Consider the following 20912-nt stretch of genomic DNA (forward strand, 5'->3'; position numbering starts at 1 on the left):
CTTCCTCTGCCTGCCTGCTTACTGTACACCTGGTGGCACTGTGCCAAGTGCTTTCCTTCTGTTAGCTCACTCAGTTCTCTAGAGCCTTGTGGCCTGGGTAACAGTATCCCCATTTTACCAGTGAAACAGTTTCAAGGTTGACTTAACATTCTCAAGGTGATAGAACTAACTGTGTGATACCTCACCCATGACAGGCGGCCCCTCCACTTTGAACACAGGACCTGTGCTGCTCTCAGCTGCCCCTGCCTCATTTCCCCTGGATCCAGGGACCTCTCCCAGTTGCCCTTTCTCTCTGGGTGGGGGCTTCCTGGCCCCTGGATATTAGCTGGGCTGTGGAGGGCCACGGTGTTCCCCTTTATGGTTCCTTGCTTGGTTCTTTCGGGGTCTAGTTCAGTAACTCCATGGTCAAGCTGAGGGTCGGGGCTTCACTTGGTTCTCAGTACTGGGCCAGACTATGGTTCCTGATGCCCTCAGAGGGACTCCCCACAGTCTTGTGAGCTCTGTGCTTCCCCAGAGCTGGATTCCCCGGCTCCCTCTCCAGTGTCTTTCCCGGCAGTGGATTGTGAAGTGGAGGGAAGAGACTCTTCTCCAGGGCCGCTTGGTCTCAGCAGGGCCTCCATGTTCAGTGCCCTTGGATGGGGCTCCTTGGAGCCTCTCTACCAGGAGTTATCCCCTGTGACCAGCCTCTTGTTCTGTCCCCACACTCAACCCCTTCCTCGACCTAGAAAACTTCCCATTTTGGACAAGAAACTTCAGGTTACCTTATCTCTTTCCCCATCTTCCCGAAGCCGTTGTCATGAGAAATCTACAGCAGTCTCAGGCTCACTGGCAGTCCCAGCTTACAGAGGGGGTCACGCAGAGCCCTCTGTGTGTATTGGCCCTGGAGAGCTTCATTTCACTGCTCCACCCTCTGCCTTGATGTCTGATCCTCTGCACTGATCCCCTCTGTCCCACTTCCCCCATTCTCTGGGTTCAGCCCTGTGTTCCAACACGGAGAGGTTGGATGGGGCTTTCCAGAAAGCACCTTTGTAGGCTGATTTCTGTGAAACATCTGGAACATGTAGACAGACCCTCTCACCCATCCCCTAGGCCAGCTTCAGCAGCTCAAACATGTAGCCTCTTTTCTTTAACTCACTGACAGCTGGGAGAGGCCTCACGTCATGTACGGGCAACTGCTGGACTGGCTTCGGTACTTGGTAGCATGGCAGCCTGTCATCATTGGCCTGGTGCAAGGCATCAACTATATCCTGGGCCTGGAATAGTCAGGAAGAAGAACATCCACCCACCATGGACCTCAGGGCACTCTCCTCCCTGCCCTCCAAGACCTCCTGGGTGGGAAAGACTCAGAGGGGCACTGGGCCACTCAGGACTCCTCCGGCTGTGTCCGGGCTAGGGAGGGAGGTGATGGAGAGCCAGCTGGTGGGGCTGTCAGCAGTGGGGGCTTTTTAAAAGAAAACTATTTTGATGAATATATTTAAAAACCTTTTTTATTGTGGAGCTTAGGAATTGCCCCAGTTCTTCTAGGCCTCACCTCCCTGCTTGAGCAGGGCAGGAGCAGAGCCACATTTTTGATGTAAAGGAGCCTTCTTACCTCTGGCTGTGAGCCCTAGGCCTTGCCCCCATCTTCCTTCTGTGTGTGGGGCTCGAGCCTGGTACACTCAGTGCAGAAGGGCCCGAGAACTGTGGCCGGTGCCACTGAAGAGCACTGGGGGGTGAAGTGTCCTTCCTCTGGGTTAAGGCCATGGGCAGGCCTTCCCTGTGGGGAGGGCCATGGGCTGGATGAGGCAAGTGGAACCTTTCATGGCTTTTTCAGTGAGGGAAGCCCTGGGGCCTCAGAATTCCCTGAGAATTTGTTGGGGAACCTGCCCCTAAGCAGGGCTTACTCAGTCAAGAACAGAGACCATGTATACAGAGCAGTGATTGACGGCCGCTTGTGCAAGCTGACACTCTGCCCAGAAGCGGTGACATGTGCCGAACGCCACTGCCACATCACTTCCTTCCCTGCAAGCCCGAGTGAGCGTGTGTGTCTGTGTGTCTGCGGTGGAGGGACTGATAGACGTGACACTTCTTCCTGTAGTCACACGTTGTTCCCTTGAAGCTACCAGGGGATTCCCAGCTCAAGGAATATCCTCATGTCAGCCCCGTCATCCCTGGGTTCTGCCTGGGCCCAGCGGCATGAGTTGCTGGGGTGGCTGGGAAGAGGGTCAGGGCCAGGTGAGTATGGTGTCTGAAAAGGGGTTTCAGGTAGGCCCCAAACTCTGGTCCTAGGGGTTTTGAAGGAAGTAGGAGGGCAAATATGGACTTTCCACGCTGGGTTCCTAGGGAATATGGCCCTTCAGGTGCAGAGGGAACCAAGCAGGATCTTGTCATCTGTTCTTAATAAAGCTCCGTGAGCTGGGTTGGAAAGCTGAACATCCATCTCGCTTTTCTTCGTCCCACCTCTTTCCCTGTGGTCCCCGGGGCTACCTGGCCTCTGCTTCCTTTTTGCTCTTCGCGTTTGAGAGCTGGGTCTTGCGAGTAGTGGGTCCTGTCCAACATCCCTGAGTGAGATGGGCTGCTGGGCTTCTGTCGCAGGAGGGGCCCTGGGTCATCACAGGGTGACTGTCCTCACGACCTGAGGTCAGTGCCCTACCACAGCCACCCCTCTCCCCAGTCACTCTCTTACCCAACTGTGGCTTACCCAACATGCCGCTCATGCTCATGGGCCCGTCCTCAGTGGATTGGGGCCTGGGGTCATCCTTTCACTTTTGTCCCTCCTTCGCCCACATTAGGGCTTCCCTAATGTGGCTCAGCAGTAAAGAATTCACCTGCAATATGGGAAATGCGGGTTTGATCCCTGGGTTGGGAAGATCCCCTGGAGAAGGAAATGGCAACCCACTCCAGTTTTCTTGCCTGGAGAATTCCATGGACAGTAGGCTACAGTCCAGGGGGTCAATAGAGTCAGACACAACTTAGTGAATAAACTACCCCCCACCCTTCACGTCAGGTCATGTGAGAAGCCAAGGCCAGGCTCGCTCTTGATCCTTCAACAGTCCTGAGTACCATGACTTCCCAGCAGCCCTACTCTGGCCTTATTTACACTCACAGGTAGAGTCCTGTCTCCTGTCCCTCCCATCCTCAGCCCCTTCCCCGGGGAACTAGGCCTCAGAAGCCCCAACAGTCTTGCCTCCTGACCTCCCTGCTGGAGACACTGGTGCTCCTAGGGAGGAGCTTCTCTGCATCTTGCAGCCCAGAAGCTCCTGGGCAGGCGGTGGGGGAGGGACCGAGAAGATGTGAGTTAGAGCCCTGGAGGAGTTAACTTTTAGTCTCCCACATCTAAATTGGAAATGTATGGTTTTTACACACACACAACACACTCACCCCTTGAGATTGCAGCCATGTTCCTGGTGCATCTTCCAAACCTTATTCCATCTCTTGGCCTCCCTGGCTCTGTCTCCAGGACGCCATCCTCCTGATCCCAGACACTCAGGTCTGGTCCTTCACACCTGCTCCGTGGATCACCAGCCCTGGTCTCTCCGCCTGAGGCCACATGTGTGACCCTGACTTCTGTAGCTCTGTTGTTGCTCCAGCCAGTGCTGGATGTACCCACTCTTCCCTGCAAAGCACTCTCTCCTCCCGGTAGGGCCAGTGCTCCAGCTTGTGTTACAGGCGTGTCTGAGAGGTGCCTGTGGAGGCCGGGAAATGTAGCTCCCATGATGAGGCTCACATGGGGCCAGACACAGCCAAACTGAACTGGGGAGCTCCGAAAGGGGTGGCTTCCAGAAAAGAGGGCTCTTCAGGGCTTCTTGGGAGCCAGGCAGGGGGAAACTAGACTTCCTGGTGAGCTTAGATCTGTAGCTCTGGCCAAAGAGCTGGGATGACAAGTGAGAAGGATTCATGGGGGTGAGGGGTGGATGTTGGGTTGGTTGGAGGGAGTGGGGAGCCTGAGAAAGGCCAGGATGTGGATGGGCTGGTGTGAGTCTGAAATGGTCCACTTGATCCAGCTCCGGGTCCCCAGTGACTAGGACAGTTGTCCCCTTGAATATAGTGTGACTGAAGGAAGCAGCAGGAGGCCTTTTCTGTCACATAGAAGAGCAGAGGCTTGGGATGGAAGAATCCGTGTGAGAGAGACTCATTAGTTCGTGGCCCTGTGCAGCCCTTGGAGGGTGAGGCTGAGGATGGTTGAAGACCCCAGGCTGATACCACCTGAAGAGCAGGGGGCCTGGGAGTGAGTGAGAAGGTTCCCGGCCGTGGTGAGCTCCAGCTCAGCAGAAGGCACAGTGTGCAGGGACCTTCGGGACTGGGTCCAGACTGCTGTGGAGCCCATGTGTCTGCTGATGGCCAGAGCCTACTCTAGATCCCCTGCTTAAATAAAAGTGGAAGTAAAATAGAAGGGGGAGGCAGTGCTTTCCCAGAAGGACTTCACTATCTATCCTGCCCTTCCCAGAACAGCTCTGGCAGCGGAATTTTTCCTCCCTTTGTGACTAGGTAAGTCCCTGGTCCTCTTTGGGCCTCCGTTTCCATCCTGTAATGAAGTGTTTGATTGGACTAGTGACAAGTATAATGTTGATGGTAGGAAGAGCTAGGGTGGGGATCTGCTGGCTTTGTTTCTAGGGGCTTTAAGAGTTCCAGCCTGTGCTCGATGCCAGTCCTCCAGTTGTCAGTTGGGACAGGTAGACGAGGCAGAGTGGACAGTGTCTGGCAGCCCCTTGAAAAGTCAGATGTAGGCAGGGGCTGTGGAGACCACAGAAGGGCCATACTACGTGTGCCTGGAATCTGTAGAAGCCGTTTGTCACGGTCGCCTCCCCCGCCTCCCCAGAGAGGAAGTTGTCACAGATATATAGAGCAAGGCACGGCAGCTCCTGACACACTTCATCATGACCATGAGACAGAACTGGATTCCAGGTGGGCCCTGGGACTGTGCATGTGTGGGTGGAGGGGGTGGGGCCAGAGAGGAGCCTGAGCCCAGGCAGGTGCACCCTGCTGCTGTGCCGTGGCTTTCAGCCTCTGGATGCTGCGCTCTGGCTCCATTCCAAGGTCTCCCTGTGCTCCATTCAGAGAGCCAAGAGCTAGGGCTGGAGGGGTTCTGCCCCACCCGTTCCCAGCAGAGCCAAGAATCTGCCAGGCTTAATCCTGGCAGTAGCTCCCTCTCCAAGCAAGAGCAGAGCTAGGATCCTGAGCAGTCCCGGGAGGTCAGAAAGTGGCTGACCCCTGTGGCTGTCCTCTCCTCAGACCCCAGCCTTTTGCGGGCCCTGCTCCTCTGTGCACATGTCATCTCCCATCTGGCCAGAGCCACACCTGTGCCTCAGGCCACCACGGCTGCCTCACCTGGGATGGCAAAGGACCCCTGCTCCGTGCGGCCCCCGGCGCTCCCAGCAGCTGAGCAATGCCCAGCGTTGACAATGACCTGGCCAGCAGTGGAAGTCTCACTGAGTAAGGAGAATGGGATGGGTGGGCGCAGTGGTCTGAGGGCGGGCTGAGGGAACAGTGGCACCAAGGGTGGGTTGGTCTCTGAGCATGCACCCCTCAGCCTTCTGCCATGTAGCCTGTCACCAACCAAGCAGTGGACATTCTCCCTCTCCCACCCAGCATCGCGAGTTGGTGCAGGGCTCAGCTCACAGCTCCCAAGATGCTGTCACGTGGGCTGGAGAGGACTCAGAACCGTCAGAGGACTCCCAGAACCCTGACTGAGGTGGCTCCAAGCCCAGCCCTTCCTCCCAGGGCCCACTTGCCCTCAGGTCTTCTCAGCTGAGCGACTGCCTACTGTGCTGCCTCCTTGGCCAGAGCTCCTAGAGTCACTGAAGCTGGGGGCTAGAAACCCTGGGGCATTCTGAAGAAACAAGCTCAGGAATCAAGGACCCAGATGAGGGACCCATCCCCAGATTCCTCTTGCTAAGCCTTCCCCTTGGACTTTCCATTCCAGATTCCTGAATTGTGGGGCAGGGCGGGCAGACCATGGCGGAGGCGGGAGGGCCTGCTCTACAGAAGGACTAACAGCCACATGTACCCCTTAGATGGAACGCTGACCCTGTCCTGTACCGCCTGCAGCCGCTTCCCCCACTTCAACATCCTCTACTGGCTGGGCAACGGCTCCTTCATCGAGCACCTCCCAGGCCGGCTGCGGGAGGGCAGCACCAGGTGAGGGTGTGGTTGGTGAGGTTGGCTGGAGGGAGGCTGCTTGCTGTGGTCCTCTCACAGCCTTTCCCTTGCCTCTGCTCCAGGCGGGAGTACAGGGGCAGGTGGACCCAGCTGTGGAGGCCCTTGGTGCTAGAGGAGCTGAGCCCTACCCTGCGAGATACCAACTTCTCCTGTGTTTTCATGGATCCTGGGCAGACTGTCCAGCATCACCTTGTCCTGGCCCAGCTCTGGGTGAGGAACCCAAGGGAAGGCCTCTGGGACATAAGGAGCCCTGCTTCGGTGTGGGAAGGAAAGGGTGGGCTCTGTCCACAGCAGCCTCCAGCTGATGCCCACTGATTGCCTGAGCCTGAGGTGGAAACTAAAAGGAACAGGATTCAGGCAGGAGAGACATGGCATAGAGGGAAGTTCTTCCCATCTTGGCTCTGATCCTTGTTTGCTTCACTCCCCCAGGCTGGGCTGAAGACAGGTGTGCCCCCTGCCACAGGAAGCCCTGCCCTCCAGCCAGTCCCCATTGCCGCACCATCCCGATAGTGAATCCAAGCTCCACCGCCACCTGGTTGAAACACCACCTCTTTATTGAGGTCCAGGCCACAGTCTGCATAGATTTAATGTATTTGTTTCCTTTACGGGCTCCTGGGATGCGGGCAGAGGCTGCTTCTGACCCACAGCTGTACCTCTGTCACCCCAGCAAGGCCCACGGGGGGCATTCATAAACCATCTTCAATGGCAACATCTGACTTGTGTCCAGTCACTTATCCGTTAGGCCGTCGTTCCACTGCAGAACACGGCTCGTGCGAGGAGGGAGTATGGAATGAGAGGGGATGCCACTGAAGCTGAAGATAAAACCAGATTCAGGGATACAGGCCCTCACAAGATGCTGGCCCATAACGCTCCTCAGAAGCAGAGGCCAGAAACAGAGTGGAAGATCCTGTGGCCTCAGAGAGGCCAGGAGAAGGGATTTGAGAGAAGGTAGGTAGTCTGGAGTCTCCTTGCTTCCCCCACACAAATCAAGGCATCTTGGCATTCAAGGGAGAAAAAATAGACTTTATTTACAAGTAATAACATTTAGAAAAGATCCATCTCTGGCCCTTAAAAACCTTCCCATCACTCCAGATCCCACCCCAGCGCAAATCTGGGGAGGGTGGGTGATGGGAGCTGCCACTGAGGGCTGCCCCCCACCCCCCCGAGGTGCAGGGCCCTTCTCCTGGAAAAGAGCATCCTTTGGGCAACCGGGTCCTTCGGTGGATGGGTGCACCTGGGGGTGGGGTGCTCCCATTAGGTCAGTGCCCAGTCCTGGACTTCAAGAGCAAGGGCCCGTGCGAGGCCCAGCGGCCAGGAGCAGCAGGGACCAGGGCCTGCTCCTCCAATGGTCCCTTCTAGACCCAGAGGCTGGGAGGACTGGCGAGGCCCAAGGACCCAGCCACACAAAGCCAGCCTCAAATCTGGTTACGACGGAGAAGTGACTTTACTCTAGGAAAACATCAGGAGGCAAGGCAGGGAGAGGACCCAGACTGCCCAGGCTCTGGGCCACTCTTGAGGACACACCTGTTCACCTGGGGCTGGTCCAGGTCCCGGCCAGGGTGTGGGCACGCATCACTGTCTCTAGGATTTTGGCCACTGTTGGCCTGGGAGCTGAGAGAAGGCACTGAAAGGGACAGAGGAGAAGGACCAGGCGAGGGCAGCATCAGGAACACAGGTGGGGCCACTCACTGGCACTGGCTCTTTAGTGCTTCGCCTGGAAGAGAGAGAGACGGCTGCTCAGTGCCAGCCTGCTCCCCCTCCTGCTCTCACACGCCCAGACTTGGGTGATCTCCTTGCTGCAGCCCTGGACCCATCTACTGCAGGTTTGCAGGGGCTGGCTTCACCTGAGCAGCTCTAGGTGTGTTATCCTCTGCTTTCCTCGATGAGGAGCAACTAACCTGCTCTCAGCGCTCGCCCTCCAGGGGCCTACTTGGCCTGCCTAGGAGGAGCCTTGGGGGGGCTGGGTGGGGGGGTCACCCATGCTCCTTACTGGGTTTCTAGGAGCCGAACCCTCCCCCTTCCCTGTCGGTGCCTGCACCTTGCCCTTGGCCCGGGGAGTGGTGGCGGCAATGGCGGCAGCAGTGGCGGCGCTGGCTGTGGTGGTGGCGATGCGCGGAGAGCGGCGGGTCCCACTGCGGGGGTTGGGCGAGGTTTTGGAGGGGGCTTTCTTCGAGGCTGCCTTCCGCAGAAGGCTGTTCCCAAGCTTCTTGGGCGTGTTGAGGATGCTGAAGGCCATAGACTGGCGGCGGTCAGCCTGTTGGGAAGGGCTGTCAAACTGGGGGCACCACTGGTCACACAGCTGCTCTAGGGCTCAGCTGGCTGGGCCCCTCCAGGTTCTCCCTTCAACCCCCGGCTAACCTGTTTAACAACAGCTGGAACTGCCTTCTTCTGGGCCTCGGTAGTGCTGTGTCTGCGCCCTTCATGTCGGTCCCGGGGGGTCATGGGGCGTGGGAAACAGGTGGTGGCCTTCTTCGACTATGGGGAAGAGGATGGTTAGGCCTAGAGCACGAGAGACAAGTGGACTGTGCCCAACCAGCACCCACCTCCCTCCTGCACCAGGAGACTCCCCGCTAATAGACTCGCAAATGTGGCAGCCACTAGAGATGACAAAAGTCCAAGTCACCCACCTCAGGCGTGCCGGGACCCTGGTGGGTCTCTGAGGAAACCCGCTTGCGCTGCTGCCGTGTGGTGATGCCCGCACCCTCAGCTATCTGGGTTGGCTGCATGCTGGCTCGGCGCAGGGTCTCCCGGGGGTCACCGGTTTTTATCTCCTCATCTGTGATGGCAGGCAGGCTCAGGGAAGGCTATGTGGGGCAAAAGAAGTGGTCGGTAGACCTGAGCTGTTTGGAGATGGAGCAGGCCCACCCTAGAACTCCTCACTGGCCAGGCATCTGGAGCCTTCCTATCGCAAACAGCTCCCCTCCTGTTGTCTTCCTGCCTACGCCCTGTACCAGAGCCACAGGAGCCATCCCTAAAGACCTCTGCAAACTCCTGCCCTCCAGAGAACCTCCTCCTGAGTTCCTCCCTGCCTGCTAGTTGACCAGAAGCAGGTCCCCCTCTTCGGCAGGCTGGGAAACTGGGGAGGGACATCCCAGGAGGAAGAGGGAAGCCAGCAGGGCAGGTCCCTGGCAGGGAACCCCAGAGCTCACCCTGGACTCCAGCGGGTAGCAGGTCTTCAGGTGCGGTGGGCATACTCGGTTGCGCTGCTGCAGCTCTGCAATGCGGTTCCAGTCATCCAGCTGCTCGGGCTCGTCCTGGCAGGTGCCCACATAGAAGCTGTTTCTGCCTGTGGGGGGGGGCAGGGAGATAGCAACAAGCAGGGCTGCAAGGCCAGCAGGAGAGGGTGGAGGCAGCACCCCGCTGGCCTTGGTGCCACCACTCCCGTCCTCCTAGCCCTTGAACTCCAGCACCCCAGGGTCCTGCTCTGCTCCATGCTGCAGCTACGGGCACATGGCTCACAACCATCTCTTCCCTGGGGACTGGCTCCCTGCCTCCTCCCTGGAGTCCCATGCAGAGATTGTGACACCAAAATAAACTATTGGAGGGCCAGGAATCCATACCTAGAGTGCTCCCTGAAGGCAAGAGCCTCAAAAAGGAATCTGCAGATAGATCCCTGGCAGTCTGGCCCCCTGGCAGCCTGGCCCCCTGGCAGCCCCTCCCCACCTGAGAAGGGGCCTGGAGCACTCCTGTGCAGGGAATCCCCCGCCCCTCATGAAGCATTTGGCTAAGAATGACACCAGCCTTACTGCCCAGCACAGCCCCTGTGTGAGCAACAGGCAGGGAGGGGAGAGGTGAGGTGCTGGATCGTGGCTTGCCCTTTGGCTGTGTCAGGATCTGTCTCCAGTTTCATGTGTGGGTGTGCCAGGCCCGCCCCCACAATCCCCTCACCTGGAGGGGCCCCACTGGACATCCCGGCCTGGGAACGGCGAGCAGAGCTGCGAGTGGTGGGCCGGTAGCCAGGCAGGCTGAGCAGAGTGGAGTTGCCGTCGTCGGGAGAGCCAAGGCGGGCTAGAGACTGGGTGGAGGAGGCGGCTCTCGGGCCTGCCTGGGAAGCGGGGGCTGACTGTGTGCTATAGAAGGAGGAGCTGTCACTGTCTGGATCCTCCACATCCAGCTTCTGGAAGAGAGGACGCATCTGCTGCAGTGGGGCTGGGCCCTAATGTCCTGGGACATCCCTGGTAGTCCACCAGCTAAGACTGAACCCAATGCAGGGGCTTTGATTCCTGGTCAGGGAACTAGATCCCACATGCCACAACTAAGACCCCCGCCAAGCATAGCCAAACACATCATTTAAAAAAAAAAAAAAGCCTCCCATTTCCTTTCCCAAAGCGCCTCAGATCCCACGGCTGCCCATGTCCACACTGCTTTGCACAGGGTCCTCAGCTGCCCGTCTGCAGGAAATGGGCCTTGTTAATCCCATACAAGGTGCTGAGGCTGCCAGGACGCCTGCCCATTGTTCCGTTGAGTCTATTAACAATGCTCTGAGGGAGGGTGAACCGAGTGCCTCAGGCTGTCTTAGAAGTGAGGTACACGGGCGTGAAAGGGCTGGCCTGAGGGTCACAGAGCCAGGGAACAGAGCTGGGGCTGGACCCCGCGTCTCCTGAGCGCATCAGGCTTGTCCCACTACAGGTCCCTCTGACCAAGCGCACCAGGGGACCATCTTTGAGAACTTCATTTCCTGGTAGCTGAAGTGCTCCCCTCCTCTCTTCCCAACCTCCTTGGGCTGTGGAAACAAGGACCAGAGCCCCAAGCAGGCAGGCAGCCCCCTGAGCAGCACAACGTATCTGTCACCCAGGGCACGTGCTGGGAGGCACGGGCTGGGCAGCTTCTCTGCATTGTCCCCTTGAGCCTGCACAGGGGTCGCTGCTGTACAGAGAGAGCACGGCAGCCTGTCAGTGGACAGGCAACCAAGGCTGGCCCGGCCCCTTTCTACAGGAGGCCAGAGCAAGTCACTGCTCTGCTGCTCTTGTCTATGGGTGTGGACCAGTCAGCCCTGCCCTCTGGAGGCGGTTTTGGAGACCTGATGGAGACAGGCCCTGGAGAGGAATTGAGCGATGCTGTCCTGCAGCCCCATTCCCAGCAGCCTGACCTTGGTCATGGTGATGTTGATGATCTGCGTGGTGCGCCTACGAGCGGAGCGGGTCTTCCGGCTTGAGTCCAGGGAGATGTCCCCCAGGGAGTCCAGGCTGCTCTCCAGGGGGGCCTGACCCCGAGCAGGGATGGGCGTGAAGTAGAGGCTCTCCAGGGACTCCACTTTGGGGGGCAGACGCTGGGAGATGGGGGAGGCTGGCTCTCCGGGGATGCTGGTGCCGTCCGGCTGGGTGCGAGGCAACTTGCTGTGGGGGAAAAGCTGCTGAGGCACCATTCCTGGGGCCACACCACATTTTGTCCATTCCTTTGTTCCAGTGACATTTATTACAAGACCACCAGGTCAAGCGCCCCACCCTGTGATTTTTCAGAGGTACCAAGAAGAGTCCTTGAATGGGGCCCTGCCTTCTATCTGCTCTGTCGTTGGTGAGCCCACCCACTCCATGGTGCCCTGAGCTCCTCAATACAGGCAACTCCCAGACCCTGCTCTCCAGACCCTCCCAGACACAGCCCCAGACTGCCCCTCTGGACTCCACAACAACATGTCCCAAACTAAGTCCACTGTCTGTTCCTCCTCCTTTATTTCCTATTATAGCCAACATGAAACTGGGGGGAGCAACCTCCAGCCAGCCTCCATCTTTTCCTTTTCCTGCCAAACCCAAGAGCCCCCTAACCACATCCCACTCCTCTCCTTCCCTGTCTGCCTCGTCCCCTCTCACCTCGACTACAACAGCCTCTGAGAGACACACGGTGGTGACAAGCAAGGACTCAAGCCAGGCTGCCTGGGGTCAAGCCTAGCCCTGCCACTGTGGGACCCCGGCCTGCCCCAGTTTCCTCTGTGAAAGGAGATAATCATGGACTCTACCTCAGAGTCGTTATGGGATAAATGAATTCATATTTCTCAGGTGTATGTAACAGTATCTCTGGCACATATAAGCGTTTAACATAAAAACACATTTATTGTTCTCATTAAAATCTCAGTTTTCCCTATCAGAATAGGTAGGCTAAGATGCAAAACTGACCATGTGCTCAACTGCAAACCCTTCTGAGGCCCCTCGGTGCCTTTAGGATCAGGTCTAAACGCCAGCCTCCTTCAGTGGGGGGTCCAGACTGCCCTCAGGGGCCTGGGCCCAAGCCCTCCCCACTTCACTGTCCAGCCAGGCTCCTTCTCGGCCTTTGCTGTTATCACTCTTCTCTGTCCATGGGACACACAACTACAGTCTCTTTCAAGACTCAAGAGCAGAAGTGACAGCCTCCATGAAGCCTCTTCTGACCACTTATTTCTTCTCACTCCCGCTATGCTCAAACAAGCATCTGGCCTAATACCTCTAATACGTCATCCTCCTCTAAGAACAAGCTTCTAGAGGGCAAAGGGTTTCCATCTTCCTCTCTCCTAGCCCCAGTGCCCAGGAGGCTGCCTGATCACAGTGGGCAGACAACAGACAGGGAGGAAGGGTGCCCCCTGACCTGGTGACAGAGAGTGGGGTCCCCTCCTCACAGCTCAGATCCAGGCTGTCAATACTCAAGTCCAGCTGAGGCTTAGCCTGGGGCTCCCGGCTCTTCAAGGCATCAGTCGCCACCTGGAACTTGCCCAGGTCCCGAAGCTGCTGGTCGGCATGGGCAACCTGGGAAAGGGGGCGGAGGGAGAGAGAAGGCAGGCCTCAGCAGGGCGGCTGAGGAGAGGAGGGCAGCGGAGGCCAGTGTGCTGGAGGCGAGGGGGTCCACGCAGCCAGAGCCTCACCTGTGCCTCCAAGCTGCGCACCTGCGCGGTGAGGTGACGGCAGGCCTGCTCAGCTTCCTTGGTCTTCAGCCCGGCCTGCTGCAGCTCCCGGCCCAGCCGGTCCACTTCTGCCCGCAGCTCCTTGTTATCCGTCTGCAGCTGCTCCAGGCCCCGCAGCTGCTCCTGCAGCTCTTGGTTCTGCTGCTTCTTGGCATCATAGTGAGTCTTGGCCTTCTCCATCTGGGTGGGTGGAAGGGCAAGTGGGTGGTGGGGTCGGCGAAGTGAGGGGCTGGGGCTGGGGCTGGGGCCGGGCTCCTCACCTGTAGCTTATAATGCTCAGCCGCCTGCTCCTTCTGGCTCAGCTGGGCCTGCAGCTCGCTCAGCTGGGCCTGGAGGCGCTGGACCTCCTGCTGGCTCTCACCGCCCTGGGCCTGGAAGGGAGAGAAGCTGATGGCCACTGGTCTCTTTGCCTCACCCAAATCCACCGACCCCAAGCCTCCTGGGCTCCTCGGTGTTTTCAGATTCCTGCATGTTCTCTGAGGACACACAACAGGCCTCTGGGCCCCTCCCAGCTCCAGCCTAAGCACCACACACCCTTCAGAGTCCAGCTGCTGTAGGAGCTTTTCCTGTCCAGATGGTGCCCTTTCTGGAAGAGTTCTGGCAGCCTGCCTTTGCCTTGACAGCAGGCACAAGCTACCTCACCCTCCCTCTGTGAGGACACCCTCCCCAGGAGGAAAGGCACTGACCTCCAGGAACACTAGGGATATAGGCACATGGCATGTATGCTCTCTGACGGCACAAGAACTCATTTCTCCTCAAAACCACTCTGGGAACTAACTTTAGCTCCACTTCACAGATGAAGAAACTGAGTTGAGAGACTGAAAGCACACTGGTCACGGGGACTAAACAGCAGAGTAAAATTTGAGCCTCTGCCCCACCGACTCTGAAGCCGGTGTGGGCTCATTTATGCTGCGGGCACCGCCTCCCAGACAGACCACAGACTCCTTGGGCGCAGATCTCTGGTGGCTTCTCTGTCCACCTACAGTTTGCACCAGCAAGTGCTAAGTCTGTAGCAGGCACTGGACAGGGCCAACCAGCCTTACCTCCTCATCTCCCGGCACCAGGAAGGCCCCTGAGAGGAGTGTACTCAGCCTGTTTATCAACGTGACTGTGACCTGGTGTGGATTACATGGCAGTGAGCTGACTCCACACCATGTCACAATCACGTTGATAAACAGGCTAACAGCTCTGAGCTCCCACCAACTCCTGTGACCCTCTTGGGGCCACTGGGGCCAAGTTCCTTTGCCCTTAACTAAAAGCTGTGAAGCCCAGAGTTGCAAAAAAGCAAATATTAAACCAAAGAAGGTGATACCACAGAAAGCATTAAGAATATTCAGTTGCACTGTAGTACTAAATGTCACTCTCACTCACTCCCTGAGATTAAACAGCACAACCCAATTGAAGCCTCTGCAGTGCTGTAAATGTTCTGATCTGCCCTGTCCAGTATGGTAGCCACTAGCCACACATGGCTACTGAGCTGTGGAAACGTGGCCAGCGCAACTGAGAAACTGAATTTTTTATTTAAATAACCACACATGGCTAGTGGCTACTGCAGCAGGCAGTGAAGGTCTGTGGGTTGGGAGCCACTCTGGTCATCTTCCCTCAGGAGCTCGCGGAGGCACAGGCAGGGCTCCTGAGGCTGCCAGGGCTCAGGGTGCCCCCGCCAGGGCTTAGCGCTTCCCTCCCTGCTTCCCTGAGCCAATGGAGGGCAGGCCCATCCCCTGCTGTCCCACCTTCAGCTTCTGCTGCTGCGCCTTGCTGGCTTGCTCATGGTCAGCTAGCTTCTTGCTCAGTTCTTCCACCTGGAGCAGGGAGGCAAGAGGAGAGAGACTCAGGGGGCCTTCCACTGAAGATCCAGACAAATTATGGGGTTTCCCCAGGCCAGTTCCCAGTGTCCCTGCAAGAAACTCAGGGCCGCCTCTGGCCTCCAGTTAGGGAATGGCCTGCTGCCCTGGCTCGTGGGCAGGACCTGAGTGACATGACCCAACCCAAGTGCTGTCAGAGCCACCTGCCTACACTTGCCTCCACCCCCTGCCTCAGACAGAGGCAGCACAGTCACTCGGGAGCTGACACCCCACCACAACCTACCGCCGCCATTCCCAGCCCCAACCTTCCCATGGCGGGACAGGAACAGGGGACCCAGTCTACAACGCCAGCAGACACACTCAATGACTACACCCACCCTACCCAAGAAACTGCCAGAGCAAAAGCCCAACTGCTCAGACCTCTCCCCAGTATCCACAGGCCATTAGGGCTGGCGCTAACAGTGTGGTGGCTGTGATTAGCACTGGGGTGAGGCAGCTGGAAGACAAGAGCAGGGCAGCACACGTGTTCCACGCCCACCCCACCCCCACAGAGAGGAAGGGGACAAGAGGGCGCATGGCAGCCACAGACGCTCCTGGCCCCCCTGGGCTTCCTGGGAGCTCAAGCACAATCAGTGAAGGCAAAAGGCGGGAGCTCCATTGCTAACTGTTTGCTCTTCCATCTGACCTTCCCCATCATCTCAGGCTCCCTGGAGGAAGGGATGGGAGGAGAGGAGGGCCCACCTCCTCAGCAGGCCCCAGATGATGGGGTAGGAAAGGGGGTGGGGGAAGGGGGTGCCCACTAAATGCCAGTTTGATAGCTTTGATGTCTAGGACAGCACAGAGACCCTGGTGAGGGCGAGGCAGTCAGACCTCACCTCCTCTCAAAACCTTGGCCCTCCTGCTCCCAGACATCTCTTATCTTATGCTGGGGGTTAAAAACCCCAGAGGGTGATGGGCAGGCGTCCTGAACTCACGGGCCCTGCTAATCTGTGGGGGCCGCCTGGCACATCACCTTTCTGGCTTCTGAGGGAAAGAAGGGAGTTGTGCTACACCAGGCCCGTGGTCAAACTGCGAGTCCCCACAGCTGAGTACCCAAACTGGGAGCAGGACTTGGAGGTCTAGGAGTCCTGAGGGCAGGCTGTCTCTGACCTGGTACGGGAAAGACGAAGCCTGCCCTACCCCTCATCCCTGACACATGATGAGAGTACAGACGGGTGGAGAGGCCGACCTGGGATGGCTGGGGCGAGGCCTGAGAGGGCCCAGCACACCGCACTCTGGGACGGCCTGGGTTCCACGGCGTGACCCTGCCCCTTCACAAACAGTTCACAACAGGAGCCCACGGAGGCAAGCTGCAGCCGGGGTCATGCACCGAGACCAGTCACCGCTTAAGCAGCCAGCATTTATCGAGGACCTCAGGCATTACCTGCTTAGTCTGCTCTCTCTGAAATAACTCTAGCTGCTCCACCTGCGCATGGGGGAGCAATGGAGACAGCGTGAGATGGGGGCCCAAAAGGCACCCGCCCTGCTCCCAGGCTGACCTCACCGAGGCTCTAATCTGCCCCCAAGGAACTAGATATCCAGTAGCCTCTTTAAATGCCATCTTGGCTTATTCGAGGCCCCGGTGGCTCTTGGGCCTCCACTGTAAGTGTGCCTTCTCATGACAGAGTGCCTCAAGGGGCTGATGGCTTTCACAGCCTGCCTCACCAGAGACAGAGCCTTCGGGGAAGGAGAGGCTACTGAGAGTTTATGTAGGCCAGCAGGGGCCGCAGACAACCTGTACTAGCAGCCACCTCTCCTCCTGCCACCCAGACACTCTGGAATCACATGGGGATCGGAGGCAGGGGAATGTAGAGGGACAACGTCCCCGCCTCTCAGGTCTGCTTTCCGGGGGTGTGGCTGAGCCAGGGCCTCACCTGGGCAGTGAGTTTCTGCCTCTCCTCCTGGAAACGCTGCCTCTCCTCCAGGACCTTGGCCTTGGCACCCTCGTACTTGGCGGTCATCACCTCCAGCTCCCGGGCAGTGCTCTGCGCTTCCCGCTGCATCTCGGCCAAACGGGTCTCAGCGTCAGCACGCACAGCTGCCAACTCCTGGCTGTACTTCTCGCGGGCCTGGTCCAGCTCCACTTCCAGAAACTGCCGGCCGAGGCTGGCCCGCTCACCCAGCCCGCGGTTCTCCTCTGCCAGCAGGCCGTGAGCCTTCTTCAGCACACTCAGCTGCTCCGCGTAGCTTGCCTTCTCCGCTCGCAGCTGCTGGGCCACACGCTCCTGCTCTGCCACCTTCTGCCGCAGAGGCAGCAGCTCCCCGAGCTCGCGCTGGGCCCGCAGCAGCTCTGCCCGCAGCCCACCAGCCGCCTGCTTGCTCTGCTCCAGCTCCTCCCGGTGGCGCTTCTCGGCAGCGGCCTGCTCGGCCTGCAGCTGCTGGCACAAGTGCTTGACGGGCAGCAGCTCGCTCGCCAGGGCTTGTGTGCTGGTGTGCTCCAACTGCAAGGCTGAGAGGGCCTGCTCCTTCTGGAAGAACTTCTCCTGCCAGGCCTTTAACTCTTGGCCCAGCTCCTCTGCTCGCTCTGCCTGCGAGGCAAGCTCCTGCCGCAGGCTCTCAGAAGCCACCCGCTGCTTCTCAGCCTCCTCCCGGAGGGTCTGAACTTCCTCGCGCAGAGCGGAGCTGCGCTCGGCGGCCCTGGCGCTGCTGCTGGCAGTCTCCGCCTGGAGCAGGCGCAGCCGCTCTTCCAGCTTTTGACTCTTCTCCGACTCGGCGACCACCAGCCGCTTCAGCTCCTTGCTCTCGCCCTCCTTCTCTAGCACCTGGCGGTTCAGGATGGACACCTCCTCCTCCAAGCTGCTGATGAAGCTGTTTTTCCTCTCGGCCTCCTGCTGACCCCGGGCCACCTGGGCCTTCCATTCGTCCTCGGCCTTGCCGTGCTCCTGAGCCTTGGCGCGGAGAGTGGCTAACTCCCTCTGGGTTGAGGCTAAGGCGTCCTGACTGCTCCCCAGCTCCTGGGCCTTCTGCTCTAACTGGCCCTGCAGAGTCTTCAGAGTACCGGCCTGCTCCGCGTGGGCGGCGCGCTCAGACTCAAGGCTGTGCTCCAGGCTGGAGGCCTTCTCCTGGTACTCACGGGCCTGCTGTTCCAGCCGGCTCACCTCTGCCTGCAGAGCCTGCAGTTCAGAGCCTTCTGGCTCAGTCTTTCCAGTAGCTTCGGACTGGGTTCGCAATCCAGAAGCGTCTTCTCGGCTGGCTGTCCCAAGAGACTGCGGGCGCCCCTCCTCTTTCTTGGCCAGCTGTTCTTTCAGTCGCTCCACGGTTTGCTGAAGCTCCTTCAGCGCTGCCCCTTGGGCTGCCTCCTGCCCACGAAGCTTGGCCAGTTCCTGGTCCATCCCCTCCTTTTCTCTCAGGGCCTGGGCCAGTGCCTCCTGCAGGGCAGCAAACTCCACACGCTGCTCATTGAGTGCATTCTGCAGCCGCATCTCCAGCTCCGCCTTGGCGGCCTTCTCCAGGGCAAGGTCGGCTTGGGCCCGGCCCCGCTCCTGGGTCAGCCGCGCCAACTCCCTCTCCTGTTGCCCACGCTCCTCCTGCTGCTGCCCCTGGCTCTCCATCAGCGCGGCCCGCAGCCTCTCCAGCTCACTGCCCATCTGCTCAGCCTCGCGCTCCATAGCCTGCAGCGCAGCCTGCGTGCTGCAGAACGGGCGTCCCTGCTGCTCTTCCAGCCACTCTGACTCTCTGTCTCCCGTCCTGGGCGGTTCCTTGAGCAGCTCCGGGGAGGCCATCTCCGGCTGCTCACCCGCCTTGCGCACCAAGGCCTCCAGGCGGGCCACCTCCTTGCTGGTGGCCGCCATCTTCTCCTGCAGGGTGGCAAGGTCGGTGGCAAGCTGCTGGGCCCTGCCCTCCTTCTCTTGGACCTGCTGCAGGGCCCTGGCCAGGCTGGCATGGAGCTGAGCCAGCTCGTCCTGCTGCCGGCTGATCTGGAGCTCACTGTGGGCCTCGATCCCCACCACCTTCTCCTTGGCCTCCTGCAGTTCCTGGCGGGCCTTCTCGCATTCCTCCTTCAGGGTCATTAGCTGTTCCTGGAACATGGCGCCGTACTGTGCCTCTTCCTGCTGGCTGTCCTCGTACCGCTCACGCCAGGTGGCCACCTCTTTGGCCAGCTGCTCACACTCACACTCAGCCTCGCGCTGGGAGGCTACAGCCTCGGCCAGCTCCTGCCGCAGGGCTTCTGTCTTGGCCTGATGAGCCTCCCCGAGCTGCTGTAACCGGGCCTCCAGCCCCTTGCGCCCAGCTCTCTCTTCTTCCAGCTCCTTCTGTCCCCGCTCATGCTGCTCCACCAGGCTCTGCGTCTCTGCCTCCAACCTGCAGATGCACCGCTGATGCTCTGCCAGGGTGTCTGCAGCCCTGCGCTTCTCCTCTTCCAGGCTGCCTGTGGTGGCCTTCAGGGACTCCTCCAGGGCCCGGACCTGCTCCTGGAGCTGGGCCTTCTCCTGGGCTACGCTTTCCCACTTGGTTGCTTTCTGCTGCTCAGACCTCAACTGGGCCTTCAGCTCTGACGCCTGGGCCTGTGCTTCACTCTGCTCCTGGCGGGCTGCCTCAACATGGGCACGGAGTTCCTCCACCTTCTGGCTCAGCTCCGCCTTCTCTTGCTGGGCCTGTGTCAGCGAGGTCTGGGCACCATCCTGGGCTTCATGGGCGGCCTGCAGCTGCTCTTGCAGGACCTCCAACTTGGCAGCCTTCTCCTTCTCCACTGCCCCCAGCTGCTGGAGGGCCGCATCTCTCTCCCGGAGAGCAGCCTCCCGCTCCTCGGCCACAGCAGCCAGTTGCTGGGCCTGGTCTCGCCGGGTGGCCTCCTTCTCCGTGGCGGCCTCTTTCAGCTGCTGCTCCTTCTGCTCCAGGCTGCTGCTCAGCTGCTCCACCTGCTGGCGGAGGCCCTGAGCGGCCTCTTCCTGCTGCCGGAGAGTCTGTGTGAGCTGTGCCTGCTCCGTTTGGGCCTGCTGCTTCAGGCCGGCCAATTCCCCATCCTGCTGCTGCACAGTAGTGTTGAGGGTATCCAGCTCGGAGGTCAGTGTGGCCACCTGGGCGGACAGCCGGGCCACCTGAGCCTGAGAAGCCTGCTCCAGCTCCTCCTTGGCCTGGCTGAGGTTGGACAGGGAGCCCTGCAGATCGGCAATCAGGCCGGCCAGCTGCTGCTTTTCTTCTTCAAAGTGGCTCCGCTCGGCAAGCAGCTTGGCTTCCCGCTGGCCCTGCTCAGTCTCCAGTGCTGCCACCCTGGCTTGAAGCTGGGTGTTGTCTGCAGCGAGAGCGGCTGCCTCTTGCTTGAGGGTTTCCAGCTGGTGAAATAAAGAGACAAACAGGGATGAGCACAACTCCTTGGTGCCCTCTGCCCCTCCAGGGATTGAGGACCACCAGGAACCTGAACATGGAGAGCACAGGTCAGCAGCCACCCCAGCCCACAGGCGTCACCGCTGCCCCTGAGTCCCTACCTGCAAGACGTCGCCCAGCACCTCACCCTTCTCCTGGGGTGGGTTCTCCCGCAGCTGGGCCAAGTGTTCTTCTAGCTGTGAAAGCTTTCCCTGAAGGATTTCATTCTTCTCTTCAAGGCATTTCTGGGTGTAAACGAGAGCCCCAGGTTAACAGAAATGAAACAGGCATCAGCTTGCCACACAAGCCCTCGTGAGCATCAACAAAACATTATTATCCCATTACCTGGTTACCAAGATCTCCTCTGGCCCCGACCTAGGGGAAAACTGGCAGAAACCAATGGAGACCTGAGCCCCAGTTCCAGGGCTGAATTAAGTTGGGTGACCTGCTCATTTCTTCTCCATGGCTGAGTTTACTTAAAATTTCCTCACTGTATACCCTTCCTCGGTCATGTCTTGGCTCTCAGAGTATGCAAACACTCATCAGTTTAAAAACATCCTGACTGCACACCAACAGCAGCATCAGCCACAGCACCCCTGGTGCCCTGCCCCCTTCACCCCACTGTTCACTAAGCAACTGCAATGGGCCAGGGCCTGTCTGACTCTACCCAACAGACCGGGAGGTGGCGACTACCATCCCTATTATTTTTACAGAGTAAGAGTCCAAAGCTGATGAGTTAAGTGCCTTGTCCAGGGGCT

General features: G+C 59.0%; 3 protein-coding genes across 11 annotated transcripts in view; 2 read left to right on the plus strand and 1 right to left on the minus strand.

The window, feature by feature from the left end:
- The window catches only part of RNF121 (ring finger protein 121), a 76707-nt gene extending 74295 nt beyond the window's left edge, over positions 1-2412 (plus strand). For all 3 annotated transcript variants that reach the window (XM_055423578.2, XM_055423580.2, XM_055423579.2), the window contains one exon: positions 1142-2412. In XM_055423578.2, coding sequence (XP_055279553.1) covers positions 1142-1262 — 121 coding nt within the window. In that variant the 3' untranslated portion in view covers positions 1263-2412. The remainder of the gene's footprint in view (positions 1-1141) is intronic.
- A 2291-nt stretch (positions 2413-4703) lies between these two features.
- On the plus strand, positions 4704-7564 carry IL18BP (interleukin 18 binding protein). The gene is made up of 4 exons (XM_088843158.1): positions 4704-4884; positions 5212-5412; positions 5994-6117; positions 6201-7564. Exons 1-4 carry the CDS (start codon positions 4857-4859, stop codon positions 6451-6453), a joined length of 606 nt encoding a protein of 201 aa, XP_088699284.1. The 5' UTR covers positions 4704-4856; the 3' UTR covers positions 6454-7564.
- Positions 7141-20912, minus strand: part of NUMA1 (nuclear mitotic apparatus protein 1) — a 73584-nt gene continuing 59812 nt past the window's right edge. For 6 of the 7 annotated variants that reach the window (XM_055423575.2, XM_055423577.2, XM_055423570.2 and 3 more), the window contains exons 13-26: positions 20277-20399; positions 16725-20123; positions 16235-16276; positions 14740-14808; positions 13267-13377; positions 12968-13186; positions 12694-12851; positions 11228-11474; positions 10027-10255; positions 9288-9424; positions 8766-8942; positions 8497-8613; positions 8177-8392; positions 7141-7852 (exon numbers count right to left, since the gene is read on the minus strand). In XM_055423575.2, the coding sequence (XP_055279550.2) occupies positions 7841-7852; positions 8177-8392; positions 8497-8613; positions 8766-8942; positions 9288-9424; positions 10027-10255; positions 11228-11474; positions 12694-12851; positions 12968-13186; positions 13267-13377; positions 14740-14808; positions 16235-16276; positions 16725-20123; positions 20277-20399 (5256 nt within the window). In that variant the 3' untranslated portion in view covers positions 7141-7840. The remainder of the gene's footprint in view (positions 7853-8176; positions 8393-8496; positions 8614-8765; positions 8943-9287; positions 9425-10026; positions 10256-11227; positions 11475-12693; positions 12852-12967; positions 13187-13266; positions 13378-14739; positions 14809-16234; positions 16277-16724; positions 20124-20276; positions 20400-20912) is intronic. The other variant, XM_055423571.2, reaches the window with a different exon arrangement.

Source organism: Moschus berezovskii, chromosome 14, assembly GCF_049115385.1.
Source record: "Moschus berezovskii isolate FMDL1 chromosome 14, NW_MosBer_1.0, whole genome shotgun sequence".
Lineage (NCBI taxonomy): Eukaryota > Metazoa > Chordata > Mammalia > Artiodactyla > Moschidae > Moschus > Moschus berezovskii.

Bases quoted from the DNA above. Each gene is read 5' to 3' on its own strand.
- IL18BP (XM_088843158.1), top strand. From the start codon at position 4,857: ATGACCATGAGACAGAACTGGATTCCAG. The intron at 4,885-5,211 runs GTGGGCCCTGGG...TCCTCTCCTCAG, and splicing joins GAGACAGAACTGGATTCCAG to ACCCCAGCCTTTTGCGGGCC. The intron at 5,413-5,993 runs GTAAGGAGAATG...TGTACCCCTTAG, and splicing joins AGCAGTGGAAGTCTCACTGA to ATGGAACGCTGACCCTGTCC.